Genomic DNA, 18,272 nt, shown 5'->3' with positions numbered 1-18,272 from the left:
GAAAATTTGACAATTATTATTGTTCGTGTCGTTGGTCATTTTAAGTGCTTTATATAAATTTCCATCCGTGACCTTGTATCTACTTAGTAGATCCGACACTTAGGATATACAGTGTTGTTGGTTTTTAGCTTTATGTAGAGAGAGAGAGAGAGAGAGGGAGAATTGAGATTTTAAAAAGATGGACTTATATTTGACGTCGGGTTGTAAATGACATTGACATGAATAATGGAGATTTTAAAATACCATTAAATACATCTATCATTATTTAGAAATAAAGAATTTTATAATATTAAACTAGTAGTCAATATATATACGTGAAGTTTAATAAATTAGGAAATATAATACTGATTTTTGAAATATAACTATTCATAGTTGTTGTGTAAATATAAAAGGAGCAAAATTTTGTTCTCAAAATTATAAATAACAGAATCTAGATTTCACGTAAATGTTCATCTCCTCTTATTTCAAAACGTCCAAGCCTGAATATTGATGATGATACATGAAGAGTTTCAAAAACATGTTATTTAAAACGGTGTTGATGTTCCTCGGCAAACAGGGTTCTGTGGAAAAAAGATAAATTACTAATTAATTTTATGCAGTTAAGCATATTTTCATTTAAATTTACTGCAGTTCAGTGTCCATTTCTTTGATCGTATAAAATTCAAATTGCTTTTTACTTTTCTATGTAAATTTGCATTGTTTTTTTTTTTCCTTTCTATTAAAGTTGAAAAAGGACTTATTTTCTTGTTCAAGATAGTACATACCGACAATGTTATCCTGGGAATAATGGATCCTTCTGAATGTTTTCGGACTTCTGTCATTCAATTAAATGATTTTTTTTATTAGCAACAAACGAAATAAGTGTAGAAAATTATCAAAGTGAAATAGAAATTGAGGTTAATTCGTCAATTACCTTTGATTTCCTCTTCACTGTATAAATCTTTAGAACTTGATTTTGAAACCTAAGTCAAACAAATACTAGGTGTATTGAACTAGGTATCTAATGTTTTATTTCAAATAATTCACAAATTCAAGGTCTCTAATCTAAGTAGTAAGGTTAAAAGGGGGCGGGGGGGGGGGTCACCAGTGAAAATACATTAATAATGATTTTCAGTTCGTTTTTTTCCTTTGAATAATTGCTGTGTGGTTAACTACTTAAAATGAATAAACAATGCAAGTTAATATACTTACTAATTTGTTTTTGGACGTTCGAGTTGTTAATGTTCTTGATTCGTATTTTCTTATTTTTCTTGACATTGCTTGCCTAACCTATGAAAAATACAACACTTGTTCACTACAACTCGAGTGCTTTTGATTGTTAATTTATGAAAAAAAAGTATAGGAAATCTTGAAATGTAAACAATCAGTAATATATCTGACGTTACACAGAAATAAATTGTGAACTTGTCCTCTTCTTTATATCTAAGCAGAGTAGTGATTTAACATACTGTAAAACTGAGGTAAAGATGTCACATATATTCTACCTTGTGTATTTTGTTTTATTGTTCAGTTATGATACGTAAAAGCACACTATACCTGATTGTTCAAAAGGACATGGAACAGGAAAATAAAAAGGCCCTGAAATACAAGAAATATAGCGCATTTTATACTTGACAAAAATTGATATCTTTTTTTATGAATGTTATGTTTATAATGCACACGTCTTGTAAATTCTTTTAAATTTTTTAAACCAGAAATTAATGGTCCACACCATTTAACTTAGTCATCTTTATCATCCAATTAATAAATACTAATGTATAAATAAGCAAAGCCTAAATCGAAGCCATCGACTAAAAAACCATGATTTAAACAATTCTTATTAATATTCAGTACATTAAGGCTTGAGGTCATATTATATACAATTGAAGCCTTGCTGTTGATTTGCGGACTTTTACATATTTCTTTGTAAATCTTTGATCCCCAAACACTAGTATGTCCCCAGCTGCCTGATCCTTGGGTCATGATTTGTGAAAAAATCTATACCATATATTCTAGATTTGGACGCTTTCTTATTAAATTGTATTATCATAATCGCATCGTTCTTGCAAAAAGGATTCATTTGATATTCAATAGATACTATTAGGAAGAAAAGAAGACAAAAGCATAAACAGACAGTCCATTAACAAAACGTATGTGTGTAATGTATCCTATTTTAAAAAAAAAAAATACCGCGATACAATGGAACCCGCAATATAATGAGAGATGAGTATATATTTTATACTAAAGCACTCTCAGAAAGAACATCTTCTACACTTCCACAATTTAATGATTTTTTAGGAACTTGGATGAAAAATTAAGGTCTTTAGTCTTCTCTTTCAAACAAGATCCGAAACAATCTCAAATTGGTTTTGTTTATTTTGCTAAGAGGTATACCTTCTAAGCAATTTTACAGGAATTCTTCAAAAAGAAAAATGGTCTTCTGTGATTCTGTATAAATTTTCTGATACACATAAAGAATATAAAATTTCAGAATCATCATTTGACATCTATTCCATAATTTCTTGATTGATAATACCTCCTTACCTCGTCTGAAAACTTCATGAAAATCGGTTCATTCAGTAATATTTATTTATCTTGTGAAGTTTAGAATATCTTATACATACATAATACAATAGGAAAATGTACAAAGATGAGTTAGTCTGTATATGTTTTACATTTTGCACTTATTTTATACATATTTAAGGCCAATGGTGTACAAATCTGCGATTGATTCGGAGGACTTCTCTTGGAAAAAAAACACACTGTTTCCTTTTATATAGAATGATCATATATTATCATAGTAAATATTATAGAGTTGACTCTACCATACCACAAAGGCATCTTACTACAAACATACCTTTTTGTATGAATTACCAACCTAGAAAATTGTTACATACAATACCCCTCCCCTACACACACACATCATTTGCATCATGGTATGAGACATTGACTAACACACAGACATATGGACAAGGTGTGCTAATAGCATATCCTCCTTAAGATTTCGTTGACATATAGTAAAAGAAAGACTTACCTGTAGAGAGTTAAATATGGCGAATAAATATTCGAAGACAACTGTGCTGCTATCTATTGATAAAATCCCAAAAATCCAGGTTAACCCAAGGATTGGTAATAATGCACTCATTCCTCGAACTCCGCTTCTGCAACATGAACAATAAACACTATTGCGCACTCACACACACAGAGTTAAAATCAGTCTATACTTTTGGGGGTTGTGAGTTGATGTTTTCATTAACATCATATTTGAAACATGACATTAAAGGTGTATATGCCTTTCATATTGCTGATTACTTCATTATGTAAACAAAAACATAAAGTGTAGTTTATTATGTTCATAGTATCATACTACAAGAATACAAGTCAATACTTTATTCTATATACGCAGCATATTAACCATTATTTAAAATTGAAATATCGGGTCAATTTTGTTCTCTACTCAGTCAAGTGTTTTGACTGTACCAATAACATGTTTCTACCGATTGTTAAAAAATTCTCAGCGTAGTACGCTTGCGTAGAAACATCTTACTGCATGAGTAAATCAACATTGATCCTGCAAACTTGTATCAGTATCACAGGTTTAGATAAAGACATGTACATAAGGCGAATACTCATCAAGTACAACTTACATTGTCTTTTCTTTCAGAGACTTTTTCACCATAAAAGAGGAAGAGAACATGGTTTTCATTACCAAAGCAACGATGACAAAATTTACCTGGAGGATTTGATAAGAAGTGTTTTAGAAAATATTGCTCCATAAAAATACAGGATATTCGAATTTAAATTTAATGTCTATAACAAATGAATATGTAATTAATGAGTTATTTAAACCATGCAAGATGATACTACAAAAGAATATTTTATGGTTTATCGCAGACAGTTTAAGATCAAGCTACAATTTGTATGCATGTATATGTGTATACATTAATTACTGCTTATTGTTCATGCCATACATCCTAGAGGGCATGATTTTCATCATTTAATGCAATTATTCCTTCAATTATAAAATAAATAAGATAATACGTTTTGTTATTTCATTACCGAAATAATCATCAGGGCGGGAACAATAAATCCATAAAGAGCACTATTTCTCAGCCAGCAACTGAAAAAATGCATGTTAATGTTTTGTTATAATATGATAACAAGATAACTTAGAAATAATGGTAATTGTGGGAAAATTAATTTGAATTATAATGTTCGGAAAAGTATACATCAGGTACATGTATAACTAAGATTTTCAAAATCGTCTTAAGTAAGCATTGAAAGTGAAAATCTATCGTTGCTTTTCATACCACTATATTAGATTTGGTTCTTTATCAATTTGCCAATGGTGAATTAGCTTCAATATAATGTCCTTTGAAATGAGAATCACTTGTAAAACTAAATTTTGAACAATTCAGCTTGATAGAACCATTCATATTGGGATAATTATCAGACGTATGTTTCTACTTACAACGTTTCATTTCCTATGTCATGCAGTTCTGTTGCTCCTAAAGTAATTCCAACGATAGCAGCTGGGAGTCCTTTTGTAATGAAACAAAAAATAAATTCACTTAACTTTTTACTGTGTATTAGTCAAATTTGATCATTTGGAACAAGAAATTCCGCTTCTTACAACCTTATAAAATTCGGATGTATGAAATTAGAGTTATTGCTAAAAACTACTATGTCAAAGTATTTCTAGAAGCAAAGAATAAGTTACTTGTACCACTATAATTTTTCTGTAAATACTTTACCCCAGCCCAATAATAGTAAAACAGCTGAACTAGATCTTGTACTGAAAACATCGAGTATGGCAACTGCAAGATCAATGCCCAGGGCCAGCATGATGCAAAACATTGCAAGGAAAAAGTATTGAAGTAGAGCCGCAATGATAGTACATCCGGTCTAGAACAAATTGTATGTACATGTAAACGTATGAGCGTAGAGTTTCTGACGATATCTAATTAGTGTATGAGTTTGTTAATAAGAAAGGTATATTTGTATGGAATTTCAATAGTGCCTGGAACAGATTGAATATATATATGCTTCAAGAGAACCCAATTAAATTTATTCGTGAAAATAAAAGACCAGTCAAAAATAATCTGCGAAGTTATGGGAGTATCAGTGAAATTATGAGAGAATGTTTATGGTGTAAGTGAGATCAGAAAACTTTAAGTATGTGATGATATGTCTTTGAATTAAATAGCACTGGTTATCGAAGCAAGGGTATCTTGATTTAAATTTCACATTAAAATATATTCATGATAGCAAACAGGGGAATTTATAATAAATTTCAGTATTTACCTCATTCTTAGTTTGATTTCCAGCGGTTAGAAACAACATATAGGCAAAGAACAAGGCCGCACAAAGGTTGATAATTAGTACAGATCGACGAGATTTTATATACCTGTAATGACGTAAGGAAAATGTATGAGTTTTCAAGCTTACTGAAGAAGACACTATGTTTCATAAGTTTATCAAATGAACAATGAAGTTAGAAATTAACCTCCAAAAATACAGGTATATGACAATTGTTGCAACTGATCCAACTATTGAAAAACTGCATCCAACGATAGAAATCATTGTCAGCCATTTCTTATCCTCTGCTGATATCTAATAATATAAAAAGAAATCATATCAAATAGAAAACACTGTTTTAATATGGGTCTAATGTTATTTATTTAAAAAAAAGTATTTTTGGATTTCATATAATAAATAAATATTCGATTAACAAACACTTTGCTGTATGATTGTATGAAGCACAAATCTATTAAATTGTTTCAGGGAAAACCTATTACTCACTTTTAAATTAATAGAATTATCAAAGGAATCGTGATAATCAATAAATTGTTGTACCTTTTTACCCTCAGTATCATGCAGACTCATTAATATAGCAAAGTTTGTCAGATGATTACACTCACACACTGTCTGTGAACTATCGGAAAGGGAAGTGGAAACAGTACAGCCCGTCTTGTTCCATAAGCTTCAAATAAAGAATTTTAGTTAAGTAATAAATTAAACGCATGAAATATGGAGATAACAAATAGTATTTAAGCTCAAAGTCCATTAAAACAATACAAATTGGGAACAGAGCGAACACGGACCTCTAAAAGCATCAGAGGTGAGTTAAGGTGCCATGGAGGAGTGAACATCCCCTGCCGTTCGGTCACACCCGCCGTGTGCTCCTTCTCATGATCGGGAAATAACGGGAAAATCCGTCGACAATTCAGTGTATAATTCTCAGAGAATGAGGTAAGTTTTAAAAAAAAAAACAGTTAATAATATTAAATCATACATTGCTTTGTTCATTAAATCACTGTGTTTAGTGAAAAGTTACAGTGTTTCACAAAATTATTGTTGACAAAATAACAGTACAGACTCATCTGTACATTGTGTAGGTGTCAGTGCGGCACCAATCGTGCAGGCTTCGATCTTTTTGACATCTTTTATCGGAATGTTAATCGTTGAAATATCAGAATTCATTACCCAAAATATGGAATAATGTATTAGCTCTTTGATTTGAAGGACCTTTTCGAATCAATTGTAACATTGCACAGAAATACGGGATGTTTTGTTTCAATCATGTATGGATTGATCATTATTGCAATTAAAACCTTTATATAGGGAAAAGAACTTTGATACTCGAAATAAGAAGTCTATTGGAACCTAATTGCTGCACCTCAACATTTAAAAACAATGTTATTTAAAGGTTCTTTAAGTATATGTCAACAATAATAACAAATTTCCATACACGTCAGTAACGTCCTACTTGAGCTACTTGATACTAGATCAAGAAACCGAACGCTTACGTGGGAAGTTGCAATGTATATTAAACCAGGGTATAGTCGGAACTGAGAGGTATGTTGTAAAACAGCAAAATCATGAATCTTTTGCACAAATATCTTTGCGTGATATATGAGATGCCCATGTATGTATATCCTATTTCTGATGTCATCCTCCCGTATTCGAAATTCAATTTATTATGACCTTTGCAATATTTGAGAATATTTTTATCTTTCGATTATACAGTTAATCAATAAAATTGAGGTTTTTATTCCATGGTAATTTTTTTTAACTTTTTTGATCATATTCTTTTCTCGTTTTCTTAACTTTTCCTTGGTTGTCTCAGAAAAAAGCAAATTATTCCATTATGCAGTCTTTAAGAAGAAACTTGTATATTTTGAACTTGAGTTAAATTCTGAAATATTTTAGAAACTATGTGCCCATATGCCTTTTCGTTATTTATACTAACATTTCCAATAAAGAATGGGCCGTTAAACATGAAGAATGGGAGCTGTTATTTTTTTTTATTTGTGACATCCCTTGAACATGGTTTGAGAACGGACACTAGAATTACATGCACTTTAATATATGAAAGTCATTAATTTTATATATATATATATATATATATATATATATATATATATATATATATATATATATATATATATATATATATATATATATATATTTAAAACTGGATCATTTGATTTTTCTCAGCTCAAAATCTATTCTACCCTTAAAGTATGCTACAATGAAAAGTGATGCAACTTACTGTTTTGGTTCATAAAGAAAGACGCACTCCGAGATGCTGTTGTTGGCTGACACCTAGTGAAAAGATAATGATTTCATACGTAAAAGAAAGATTCATAAATATTTCAATTTCTTTTCTTGAAGTAAAGAGTAAGCAAATCTTTAAAGTGGGATAACTAGTTTTGAAGACAGAGTTACGTTTTTTGAAATTCTTTGAAAGGTGAGCGTGATGTTACCAGAAAGTCCAGCGTCCAAATTGTCCACAGTAAGCGATAAAACACTCGAGTCGATTGTTGAGTTCCTTCTTTGAAAAATAGAAAGATTTCTTGAACCATGCATACAAGTATTACTCTTCGAACAACATACATGCGCCACAATAATTATCATACTTCAGAATTTATTTTCATGATGACATTTGTTCATAATAAGTGACATATTTTTTGGTCAATTTTCTTCATCTGGTCCCTCAAAACTGTATTCTACCTCATTCGGTAGAGCGCTTGCTCCGTGATCAGAAGGTCGTGGGTTTGAGTCTCGGCCGCTACTGACCTAAGTCGATAAAAAATAGGTAGCAACTGTTCCTTCACCAAACGCTCGGCACTTTGAAGTGAAAGTTGCGGGTCCTTCGGGTGAAACCTTAAAAACTGAGGCCCCGTGTCACGGCAGGCGTTGGCACGATAAAGATCCAGCACTGCTCAATGACCGTGAGTGCCGAGTAAAGGTTCATATTTGAAGCCCCTCACCAGTATATGGTTACGTCTCTATATGTGTGAACAATTTTCGAATGGGACGTAAAAAAAATAATATCAATCAGTCAATCATAACTGTATTCAAACTACCTCAAAGGTTCGTCCTTTCGTCCATTTTTTGTTCAACACAACTGATTTACCGGAAGAATAATATGTAGTAAATAATTTTTTGGAGATATTCATTTCGGTATTAATTTTCATTCGTATTCAAATACTTCATATTGCTCTCACTAGGCAGGGGTTAGAGTGGCATGTGAATTTAAAACTATTGTGTGTGCTTTTCAACAATTTTCAAGGTAAAATATCCACAGCATAAAGTATTTTAACAGAAATTCTTTTAAAACAATAAAGTAAAAAAATATAAGTCGATGACATACTTGCCAGAATTTTCGGTATCAAACTTTGACCCAATGTTATCGTATTTTACTGCTGTAAATGCAACAGTATTATCTGAAATTGAAAGAAACATGATAAACAAAAGCGCTTATTTTTTTCAAAACTTGACTTAAAAATCCATATATATATATATATATATATATATATATATATATATATATATATATATATATATATATATATATATATATATATATATATATATATATATATATAATAAAGACAAAGAGTCCATAAACAACAAATACGGGACCCCTCTGTCAAGAATACGCCATGCAGTGAACATTTTGATTCATGTGCGAATGGAAACTTTTTAATATTTCCATTTTATAAAGTTCTAGAAAATAATGAACAATTACGGAGAGCCAAGGAAGATTACTTTGTAAAATTACTTAAACCTAAACTAAATGTAAATTGAACATTATAGCTTAAAAGTAGCAGTCTATTTCATCACAATGATATGTGTTCAATTCTATACTTTTAGCGCCCTAATGACATTTACCTGCTGCCTTTGTGACGTCATAATAACGACGTCATAACAACCAAGTTGTATTGTTTTTATAAACTTTGTTACACTCTGAAGAGCCTCACGGCGAAAGCGCTAAGTATAATAATTTTAAAATGTGAACTTGTTTGTTCATCTTGGATTTAATTTCAATATATTAGGAATGACTCTAATTCTTGGCCAAATTATTCGAGTATAACCTGGTTTGGGTCAGTTTACGCTTTATAATCCGCGAAGCGGATTATAAAACAGCGTAAACTGACCCAAACCAGGTTATACTCGAATAATTTGGCCAAGAATTAGAGTCATTCCTTATAATTTAATTTTAAAATCATTAAATAACTATGGGTGTAAAATTTCGTTACTTTTTATTAGTTCAAATTTGCCGCTCAATAATACAACCATAGTAACGGAAGTAACGGAAGTGATGGGAATCGAGGGGAGGTAAAAACTGATACATAGGCATAGCAGCCATGTTGTTTGGTTACATGTGGTAAGATCGAATTATTGTTTGAATTTAAAGGTACATTTATTAAATCTGGAATTTTCCATGAATCCCGAGGACTGGAAATGAGAGGATTGTATGGATACAGATGATTCAGCTGGTTGTCAGGGGGGTGTGTCCCCATACCAAACCAGGTTATACAGAAATAATTTGTGTTCCTTTTTGGATATTAACCAATCAGAGGCTAGAATACAAACAAAATTAAATTATATATATATATATATATATATATATATATATATATATATATATATATATATATATATATATATATATATATATATATATACCTCCAATGTTTTGTAATGCAGATTCAGGCAATGTGAACCTTGTAACAGAATCAGTTAAATTTTCAGTCTCCTTTGGAAAAACGATCTTCTGTTTTGGAATTCTTTCAATGCTCAACACTACAATGGGAAATACAAATCCAACGCTTTGAAAAGATCATTGGGGCAAGTTAACATAATGTTCTTATCCACGTCTCAGATAAATTAAATAGTCTTACAAAGATGCTGTTTCTCAACCTTTACTGTCTGGTTCACTGCGAGAGACTTCGTTACAGACTTTGCAAATCCGTCAACAGACAACAGTATTTTACCTGTAACCTATTGTAACAATAAAATATTTCATGATTGGTCTTTTTTAATGTTTATTTGATTTATTCTTCAAACTATATTTACAAACAAGAAAACGAAATACCTCTTTTTCCTTAGTAGGGTCTTTTACGTGTTCCCTTCCTGTGTCCAAGATATTACTAACAACTCCAATGAATGTCTACAAGTATGACAAATTTAGTTACTGCATTGATGGATTATTCTTACTCGGACACTGCACAGTAAAAACATCGTACTCTTTGCCAGCTACAAGAAAGCTTAACAACTATCTGAAATTATTAGTCTTGCGTGGAAAGGATAGACATGAGATATTGTTTTCAAATTGATGCTGGTTTCCACAGAGTATAACTGTATATCATATACAAAGTCTTACTTCTGTTGTTTTCTCGGCAGCTTGGTGATCGGTAAAATTGATGTTTTTGTTCGATATCTTCGATATAAGGTCGACACTTTGTATGATGTTCACGTGAGCCATACTTGTGTCCTCCTGAGCGGTTGACGTATTGTTCACGACAGAAGATATAGCAGATAATGATGACTCAATGACATCTCCTGAAAACTCATCTGCGTCATTCGATTCAGTGTTGAGTGCCTAAAATAAATCAGGGAGGGGAATTTTTATAAGCTGGCTATATATATATCTAATATTTGAGTAATAATCTTTAAGAACTACGCACGCTAACTCTCGATTCCCGCTTACATTTTATACCCATCTAATTCAATCTTTGTTTAATGCAAAGAACAGTTCAATGGTAATTGACTGATAATTTTAATGCCAGTGTTAAATAGTTAATTACCCCTAATTGCAGCTCTTTAAATAAGGGGGGTAGACGATATTTTCCATTGAAATAGGACTTTAAAGCATCAACACATTTTAAAATATTCTTGGATATGAATAAATGTTCCTTAAATCTTTTCTTATGTTATACGCATATAAAATTAAAGATATATTATTAATAATGTACAATGTTTTAGTTGTAAAACCCTTTGAAATTGGTGTAAAAATAAGCATTTTTGAAGATTTTTGTTTGTAAACATATGCCCCTCCCCCCACCCTAATTGAAGCACAAAAAGCTTTGGTATGAATTTGTGAAATGACAATCCATATTACCTGTACAAAGGAAATTTTGTTTTACTGGGGGGGGGGGGGGGAGAGAGATGTTTTTAAAATATTTTCCGTTTTCCATTGATTTCTATAGTGAAAAACACAAGTTTTACCAAAATTATAGAGTTATCTCTCTTTGTTTTCCCAAAGAAGTAATGTTTTATGAAAATTCATATAAATATCTATATAGATAACAAAAATCATGCAGATGTGTTAAGTTTTGAAAATTGACTTGGAGGTAGGCGGGAGAACAATACTATCGTTCGCAGTTCTTTCAACATCTTGTTTTTATAACAGTTTGTAATGTCAATACAATGCTCAACTTAAATTTTGCCAAATAAATTTTCTTCTTTCAAACAGATCATAATTTTTTATTACAATACATTAAACTTTATTCCATGATTTTAATAGGTCATGTGTGATTTTTTCATAGAAATAAACAAGGTGCATAATAACAAAAATTACGTACATTTTCAATCTTTTCTAGTTCTTCCTGCTTACAGTCATCTCTATTTGGACTTTCCCACAGACCAGCATTGTTACATTTCCTCTTTTGAATACCTTTTTATGAAAAACTCAATTATTTATTTTTTAATCGTACTATAAACAGAAATTCATTTAGATTTTTTAAATGGAAATTTCATACATTCAGAAAAAATACCAATATATTTATCTGGACAAGGAGCCGTAGCTTCGTCTCCGGATTTTGTACTTGGCCATATGTTTTCTTCCACACAAAGTTTAACTTCTGTTATTTCAAAGACAAATAAATTTATGAGTATTATATTAAAATTTCTTCATTTACGTATTGAATTTTAAAAAGTTTACTTGATATTTTGTAATAATTTCTGGATAGCGATATCAATTGCCAATAGAATAGAATTTCCAATTACCGACCAGGTGGAATTATGGAAAGGTATTTCGAATCTTAAATCAGTTGAATGGAATAAAATTTTTCTCCTGTATTTTAAATAGGATTTTACTTGCAAAATTGACATGTCTTGTTAAACTAAATACCAATGCAAATGTAATTGAAGCCCTTAGTTGTAAATTATAGACTATCAAAATGTGTACGAAATATTCTTATTTTTGACGCAAAACACAGTGCATCTTAGTATTTATAGCCCAGTGCATATTGAGAAGAACATTTGCACGAGTTCAGACATAAATAGGAAATGTGGACATTTGTAAACTGATAATTCTTCTTTTTCTGACTTGAACAATCTAGTTTTGTCAAAAGTGAAAGAAAAAAGTAATGTGAGATTTAAGGATCCAAATTCAAATTAATTTTTAAGCATAATCGTTTTAGGTTTTTTTTTTTTTTTTTTTTTTTTTTTTTTTTTTTTTTAAAGCTATATATTACTAAATCTGGGTTCAAATACAATATTTCACGTATCTTTTTATACAGATGCTAACATCTCAATCACTGAGCTATAAAGTCACCATAGTTTCCTTTTGTATTAACGGAATAAAGATAAATAGATAAATATCAGAAATCTGAATTTTGATATCCCTGAAGTCTTACTATGTGGGCATCGATTTGAGTTTGATAGTTTTCTAACTTTGAAATTCATTGTCATCCGTAGTTTTGAATGAACAACTTCAATTTTTTGATTATACGAGAAGAAACTCATTGACAGAAAAGGGCCTTGAAAATTAATTAACTTTGCAAATAAATCAGTTTTATCTTTTAGTGCATCCTCACCTGGCTTCACAACTGTTATTGCAGAGTATTTTCCAAAATTTGTGCAGTTTCCAAGTCCACAGGTTATATTGTAGTTTGTGGAACTTTGTAGAGCAGTTAACGTGTACGTTAAGTTGTATTCATTCCCAGTAGTACCGGTGATTTCAGTCAAATTGTTAAAACACAAAATCAAGGTCGTATTTGATTTGATGTATGCGTCTTTTTTGTTTCGGATGTAACAACTGATATTAGTTTTACGGTTTTCAACAACGGAAGAGGTAATTGGCTTTATCACCAAAACAGGTGTCTGCTTCACTTGTATACTTATATCTGCTGTTCCGCTGTAATATATTCCTGGTCCATTTACTTCCACGTTACACGTATACTGTCCTAAAAGTAAAATTAAAAATATTTAACGACGACACAACAATCTTAAAAGTATTATAACTTTTAAACTCTTCACATTAAAGTGAATAAAATTTCTTGCAAAAAATGACAATAAGTTATGAAAGTGAAATTTTTAAATTAAAAAAAATATTTTGTTTTTTTAAATTATTTTTGAGATTTTTTTGTAAATTCGTTATAAATTAAAACTTTATAATTAACATTAAAATATCTACATGTATTTGACTCATTTACATACCTTTTACTAGAATGCTTATTTGAAGAAACCTTAATGTTGAATTACAGGAAATGTTAGTACACTTTGTATTAATCGTTATAAACTTTGAGTTTTGAAGTATCAATCCATTTTTCAACCAAATGACCTTTACAATATCTCTTGCACTCTGCTTCAAGAAATTGCACTCAGTGGCACCATTTCCTCCCTCAATAATAGTAGTTGACGTTATATTTACCGTCAGATTTGCAATTACTGTGGGAAAAAAGCTTTTATTAATCATGATTCGCAAAATTCTCTATATACGAATTAAAAGTACATAGTACTTTAAGCAAAATAGCAAATACTAGTAAGCTTATCGATAAATGTAATGATTTCTCAAACACAATTTATATCAGAATTATTAACAGTTCAAATGATGTACATGACTGTACATAACTACAATGTATATAGTATTGAAAAAAAATTCATAATTGATTGGTTAATAAAGGTCTAAATCAGATAAAACTAACAAGGTTGAAAAGTTCACTGAAAAATGAACGGCTTCTCCATGGATTTGATCACATACCAACCAAGTTTATTCCACAGTAAACTTTTTTTTACCTTATTTTTACATTAATTTACATTAGAGAAGAATTTTCGAATAAAAATATTACTTGAACGAACCCGTGTAACACTATTTATATATATATTTCTGCTTATATTGATCATTCACTTTTTTGTGAGTCTTTTATATATTTGAAGTCGAAAGCGGTGGTATTTCAGCAAGAAACGTTTAATTCAGCTTACATACATGTACCTCCAAAGAAATTTCGGGTAAAAAAGGTAAGCGCTATTTTAATGCTAGATTTATTATCCAAACCTTTCTTCACACCGAAGGAATATCTTATGGACATCTTTTGATTAAAAAATATTTCCATATGTTTAATTTTTTATATCTGCTTTTTAGTCAAAAGTGCCGAAATCAGTTTCACTGTGACAGAAATATGTAAGCGAAGTGGAATTCGTTCACACTATGGCCTCTGACCCCCTAATAACTTCATACAGAATTGAACATATTTGCTTTTCAATAAGTTCATAAAGATTTGCAAATGTAAATATAAAGTATTAATGAATAACAGCGGTTTATGACAACAATGTATTTCCATTGTTTAGGGGATTTACTAGTAATCAGCAACCGTATTTTTTTCCTAACCAAATCATATTTTTAAGAAGTTTTAAGGGCTCATTTTTATGTAAATAACTTAATAAATCCTTTCTGAACTAATCAACAATAAAACATATTGAACCTTGTATCGTTGAGGGTAATTGTGTTGTTATAATTTGTGAGGTTGTGGAATCTGCTGTAGGGTTTAGAGTTGATGTCATTTCCGTGGGTAAAGGGATAATAGTTTCTGTTGTTTCCGTCGAATTTGTTATAATTTGTATTGTTGATTCAGAACTTATTGTTGGTGTTAGTGTAGTTTCCGTCGTTGTTGAAGGATTCATAGTTGTGGTTCTTGATGTTTCCTCTGTGGAGGTGTTTTCTTCTGCTGTTGACATGTTTGATAGATTTATTGTTATCGTTGTTTCTGCCGTAGGTGTGATTGATGTTGATTCTTCTTGTGTTGTTGTGTCACTTGCTGTTATTGTTGTCCCTTGCGTTGTTGATGTTTTTGACACGAATGTAGAACTCATTGTTGGTGATGCTGACACATTTGTTGAATATGTTGTCGTTCGTAATGTAGATGTCGATGGAATAGATGATAAACTTTCTTGTGTTGTTGTTGGTGTCTCTGACGAGGTTATTAATTCAGCACTTGTTATTGATTCTGTATGTATAATTATGGGAGTTGATGCCTCTGTTGTTGGTTTGTCAGTTGTTTGTGTTTCTTCTATAGATGTCTGAGTAACTGTTGTTTCTGATGCCGTTTGTTCTTCGGTTTCTACTGTTACAACAGCAGTCGTTATTTCTTCTGTAGTAGTGGTAGTAGTAGATACGAGGGAAGTTTTATCATTTAAAGTTGTTGTGTCTGATGTAGTTTGATATTCCGTCGTTTGCTCCCTTGGTATTGTACTTGATTCCATTCCAGACATGGTTGCACTGCTTGTCAATGTCGCTGCTGTATCAGTTGTTATGGTTGTTGGTGTTTCAGTAACATTTCTTACTATTGCTGCCGTTGTTGTTGTTGTTGATCCCGTTGTTATTGCTTCTGTTGATTTATTCTCTTGTGTTGGCAATGTGGCATCTGATGTGATTGTGGTCACTGTAATCGGTTCTGTTGTAGCCGTAGACGCTGTTGTTGAATTTAACGTTATTGTTTGTGTCGTTGATTTCATTGATGTTGATTCTTCTTGTGTTGATGTTTGAGTTGTTGGTGTTGTCGTTTTTTGCGTTGTTTGTGTTGATGACATTTGTGTTGAAGTTCCTGTTGGTGTTGTTGACACTTGTGCTGAATATATTGTCATTGTTGTCGTTTGTTGTGGTGGTGTTGTTGGAGTTGATGTTGAAATTCCTTGTATTGTTGTAGGTGTCTCTATGGAGGTTGTGAATACAACATTTGTTATTGAGTCTGTATGTGTAACTATAGGAGTTGATGCATCTGTTGTTGGTTTGTCCGTTGTTTGTGTTTCTTCTGTAGATTTCTGAGTAAAATTTGCTTCTGATGTTGCTTGTTCTATGGATGTCTGAGTAAATGTTGCTTCTGATTTTGCTTGTTTTTCGGTTGATGTCGTTGATGTTATTTTTGATTCCGATGTTCTTACATCTGTTGATTTATTTTCTTGTGTTGGCATTGTGGCATCTGATGTAATTGTGGTTATTGTAATCGATTCTGGTGTAGCCGTCGAAGCTGTTGTTGGCATGGTTGAGTGTGGTGTGTTCGCTGTTTGTGACATACTTTGTGTTGAGTTTAATGAAGATTCAAACGTAGATATAAGCGTTTCTGTTTTTGTTGATTTACTTGGTATTGTTGTAGTCCGTTGTGTTGTTAAGTCTGTAGATGATGAAGTTAAATTAAACGGTAAAATGGCAACAGGTGTCGTTGTCGATGTTGATCCAGCAGATTTATCACGTGAAGTGGGTTCTGTTGTTTTTGTCGTTGTTATCGCTGATGAAAGTGACTCAGAAATTGTTTCGTTCTTGATAGGAAATAATGTCGTTGAAAATGTTGTAGAATGTGACGAATGAATTATAGATGTCATTGTTTTTACTCCATTTGAAGAGGCAGTACTTGTTTCTGCTTCCGTTGAATATACATGTATTGTCGAAGAAAGAGAACCTGCTGTTGACGACTGTGTTGTTGGTTCTTGTGTAGACTTTGTTGTTAATGAATTCATTGATGTTTCAGAAAGCGTCGATGAAGCTGGTCTAGGAGTTCCTTTTACTGTTGTCACTGTTGTGAATGATGTAGTATTCATTAGAGCTGTTGTCAAATTTGATTTAGTTGTAGGATTTGGTGTGCTAGCTGAGGCTACGTCAGTTATTGCTAAAACACAAATAACACTACATGTAATTGCTATATTTGCATATAAGATATGTAAAGGTTTTTTAATATATTCTTTATAAGAATGAGGTCTTGTCGGTGTGTCGACAACATCAGGAATAAAAATAAATTCTTCCTCTGGATTCCATTTAGATAAAAAGAGGGATTACATCTTAAATTACAAATGACATTGCATCATTTGAGATAAGAGAGATTCTCTCTCTCTCTCTCTCTCTCTCTCTCTCTCTCTCTCTCTCTCTCTCTCTCTCTCTCTCTCTCTCTCATGATTTTGATTCTGCATGCGACTTTTATTTTCCAGATAATCAAAAATTAACTTTAAGATATTTTGAAGCAGCCACATTGCAAGTACCTGGAGTTCTTACTTTGACTCATCTTACAATAACCTTGGGATGCATAATATCAATCAAGATTCGGGTGATAAATTTTAAAACTCTTTTGTTCTATGCTGGACTGATCTAGAAGGTGTTAGAAGCTGGTCAATTTCCGAGAGACTAGACATCGAACTTTGACCAACCTTAGATACATTCTGCATTTTCAAAAGTATACTAACTATCATTTTTCAGATGATTCCTTTCATTTTAATTTTATGTCTATATTTAAGGTGAATGAATAGAATTATCTTTTAGGGATGCTGCCACTCTCAAGAGCCTACTGGCCCCGGAGCCTAATCTTTTGTTCCACAAAGTTTGTAAGTAATTAATATTCCATCATAGATCACATATACTAATAGTCTATTAAACATCTTTCAATATTCTCTATTTACTTATTGAATGATAAGTTGTAACTGAGAGAACGGGGCAATTTCGAAGTGGATATATGTTTTGCAATGGCCAACCTTGTATAGATGATATTACAAGAATGAATACATTGCTGCAGATGCTGTATTTTCTGCAGGTGTCATAAGATTCAAAATTTTATTCAATTTCAACGTTGATCTTATTTGCATATTAGATACTGCATTGCTTTATTTTTTCTTCAATTCAAGACCACATTCCATATGTTTGCATGTCTAACAATAACAATTATTTCATAGATATGTTTCAGATTCTGCACATGATCAGTATTTCATGACTGAAGAGTCAGATCAAAATATTGGAA

The 18,272-nt window shown here is 31.4% G+C and overlaps 1 protein-coding gene across 1 annotated transcript; it reads right to left on the bottom strand.

Moving 5' to 3' along the window:
• Window positions 1–270: 270 nt before the first annotated feature.
• LOC133184975 (uncharacterized) lies at window positions 271–17,546 on the bottom strand. The gene is made up of 26 exons (XM_061320040.1): window positions 17,537–17,546; window positions 14,979–17,156; window positions 13,714–13,944; window positions 13,092–13,460; window positions 12,048–12,134; window positions 11,856–11,947; window positions 10,655–10,873; window positions 10,367–10,441; window positions 10,173–10,272; window positions 9,958–10,074; window positions 8,639–8,711; window positions 7,711–7,816; window positions 7,535–7,587; window positions 5,836–5,962; window positions 5,486–5,592; window positions 5,284–5,386; window positions 4,734–4,884; window positions 4,451–4,520; window positions 4,039–4,099; window positions 3,627–3,712; window positions 3,014–3,140; window positions 1,537–1,578; window positions 1,192–1,269; window positions 914–962; window positions 765–814; window positions 271–560 (listed from the first exon to the last, which is right to left on the bottom strand). Exons 1-26 carry the CDS (start codon window positions 17,544–17,546, stop codon window positions 525–527), a joined length of 4,797 nt encoding a protein of 1,598 aa, XP_061176024.1. The 3' UTR covers window positions 271–524.
• Between the last annotated feature and the right edge of the window lie 726 nt (window positions 17,547–18,272).

This window comes from Saccostrea echinata, unplaced genomic scaffold (genome assembly GCF_033153115.1).
Source record: "Saccostrea echinata isolate AGI-Se365-2 ecotype Australia unplaced genomic scaffold, CSIRO_AGI_Sech_v1 ptg000012l, whole genome shotgun sequence".
Lineage (NCBI taxonomy): Eukaryota > Metazoa > Mollusca > Bivalvia > Ostreida > Ostreidae > Saccostrea > Saccostrea echinata.
Note: the sequence above shows the minus strand (reverse complement) of the source record. Positions and strands in the feature narration are given on the sequence as shown.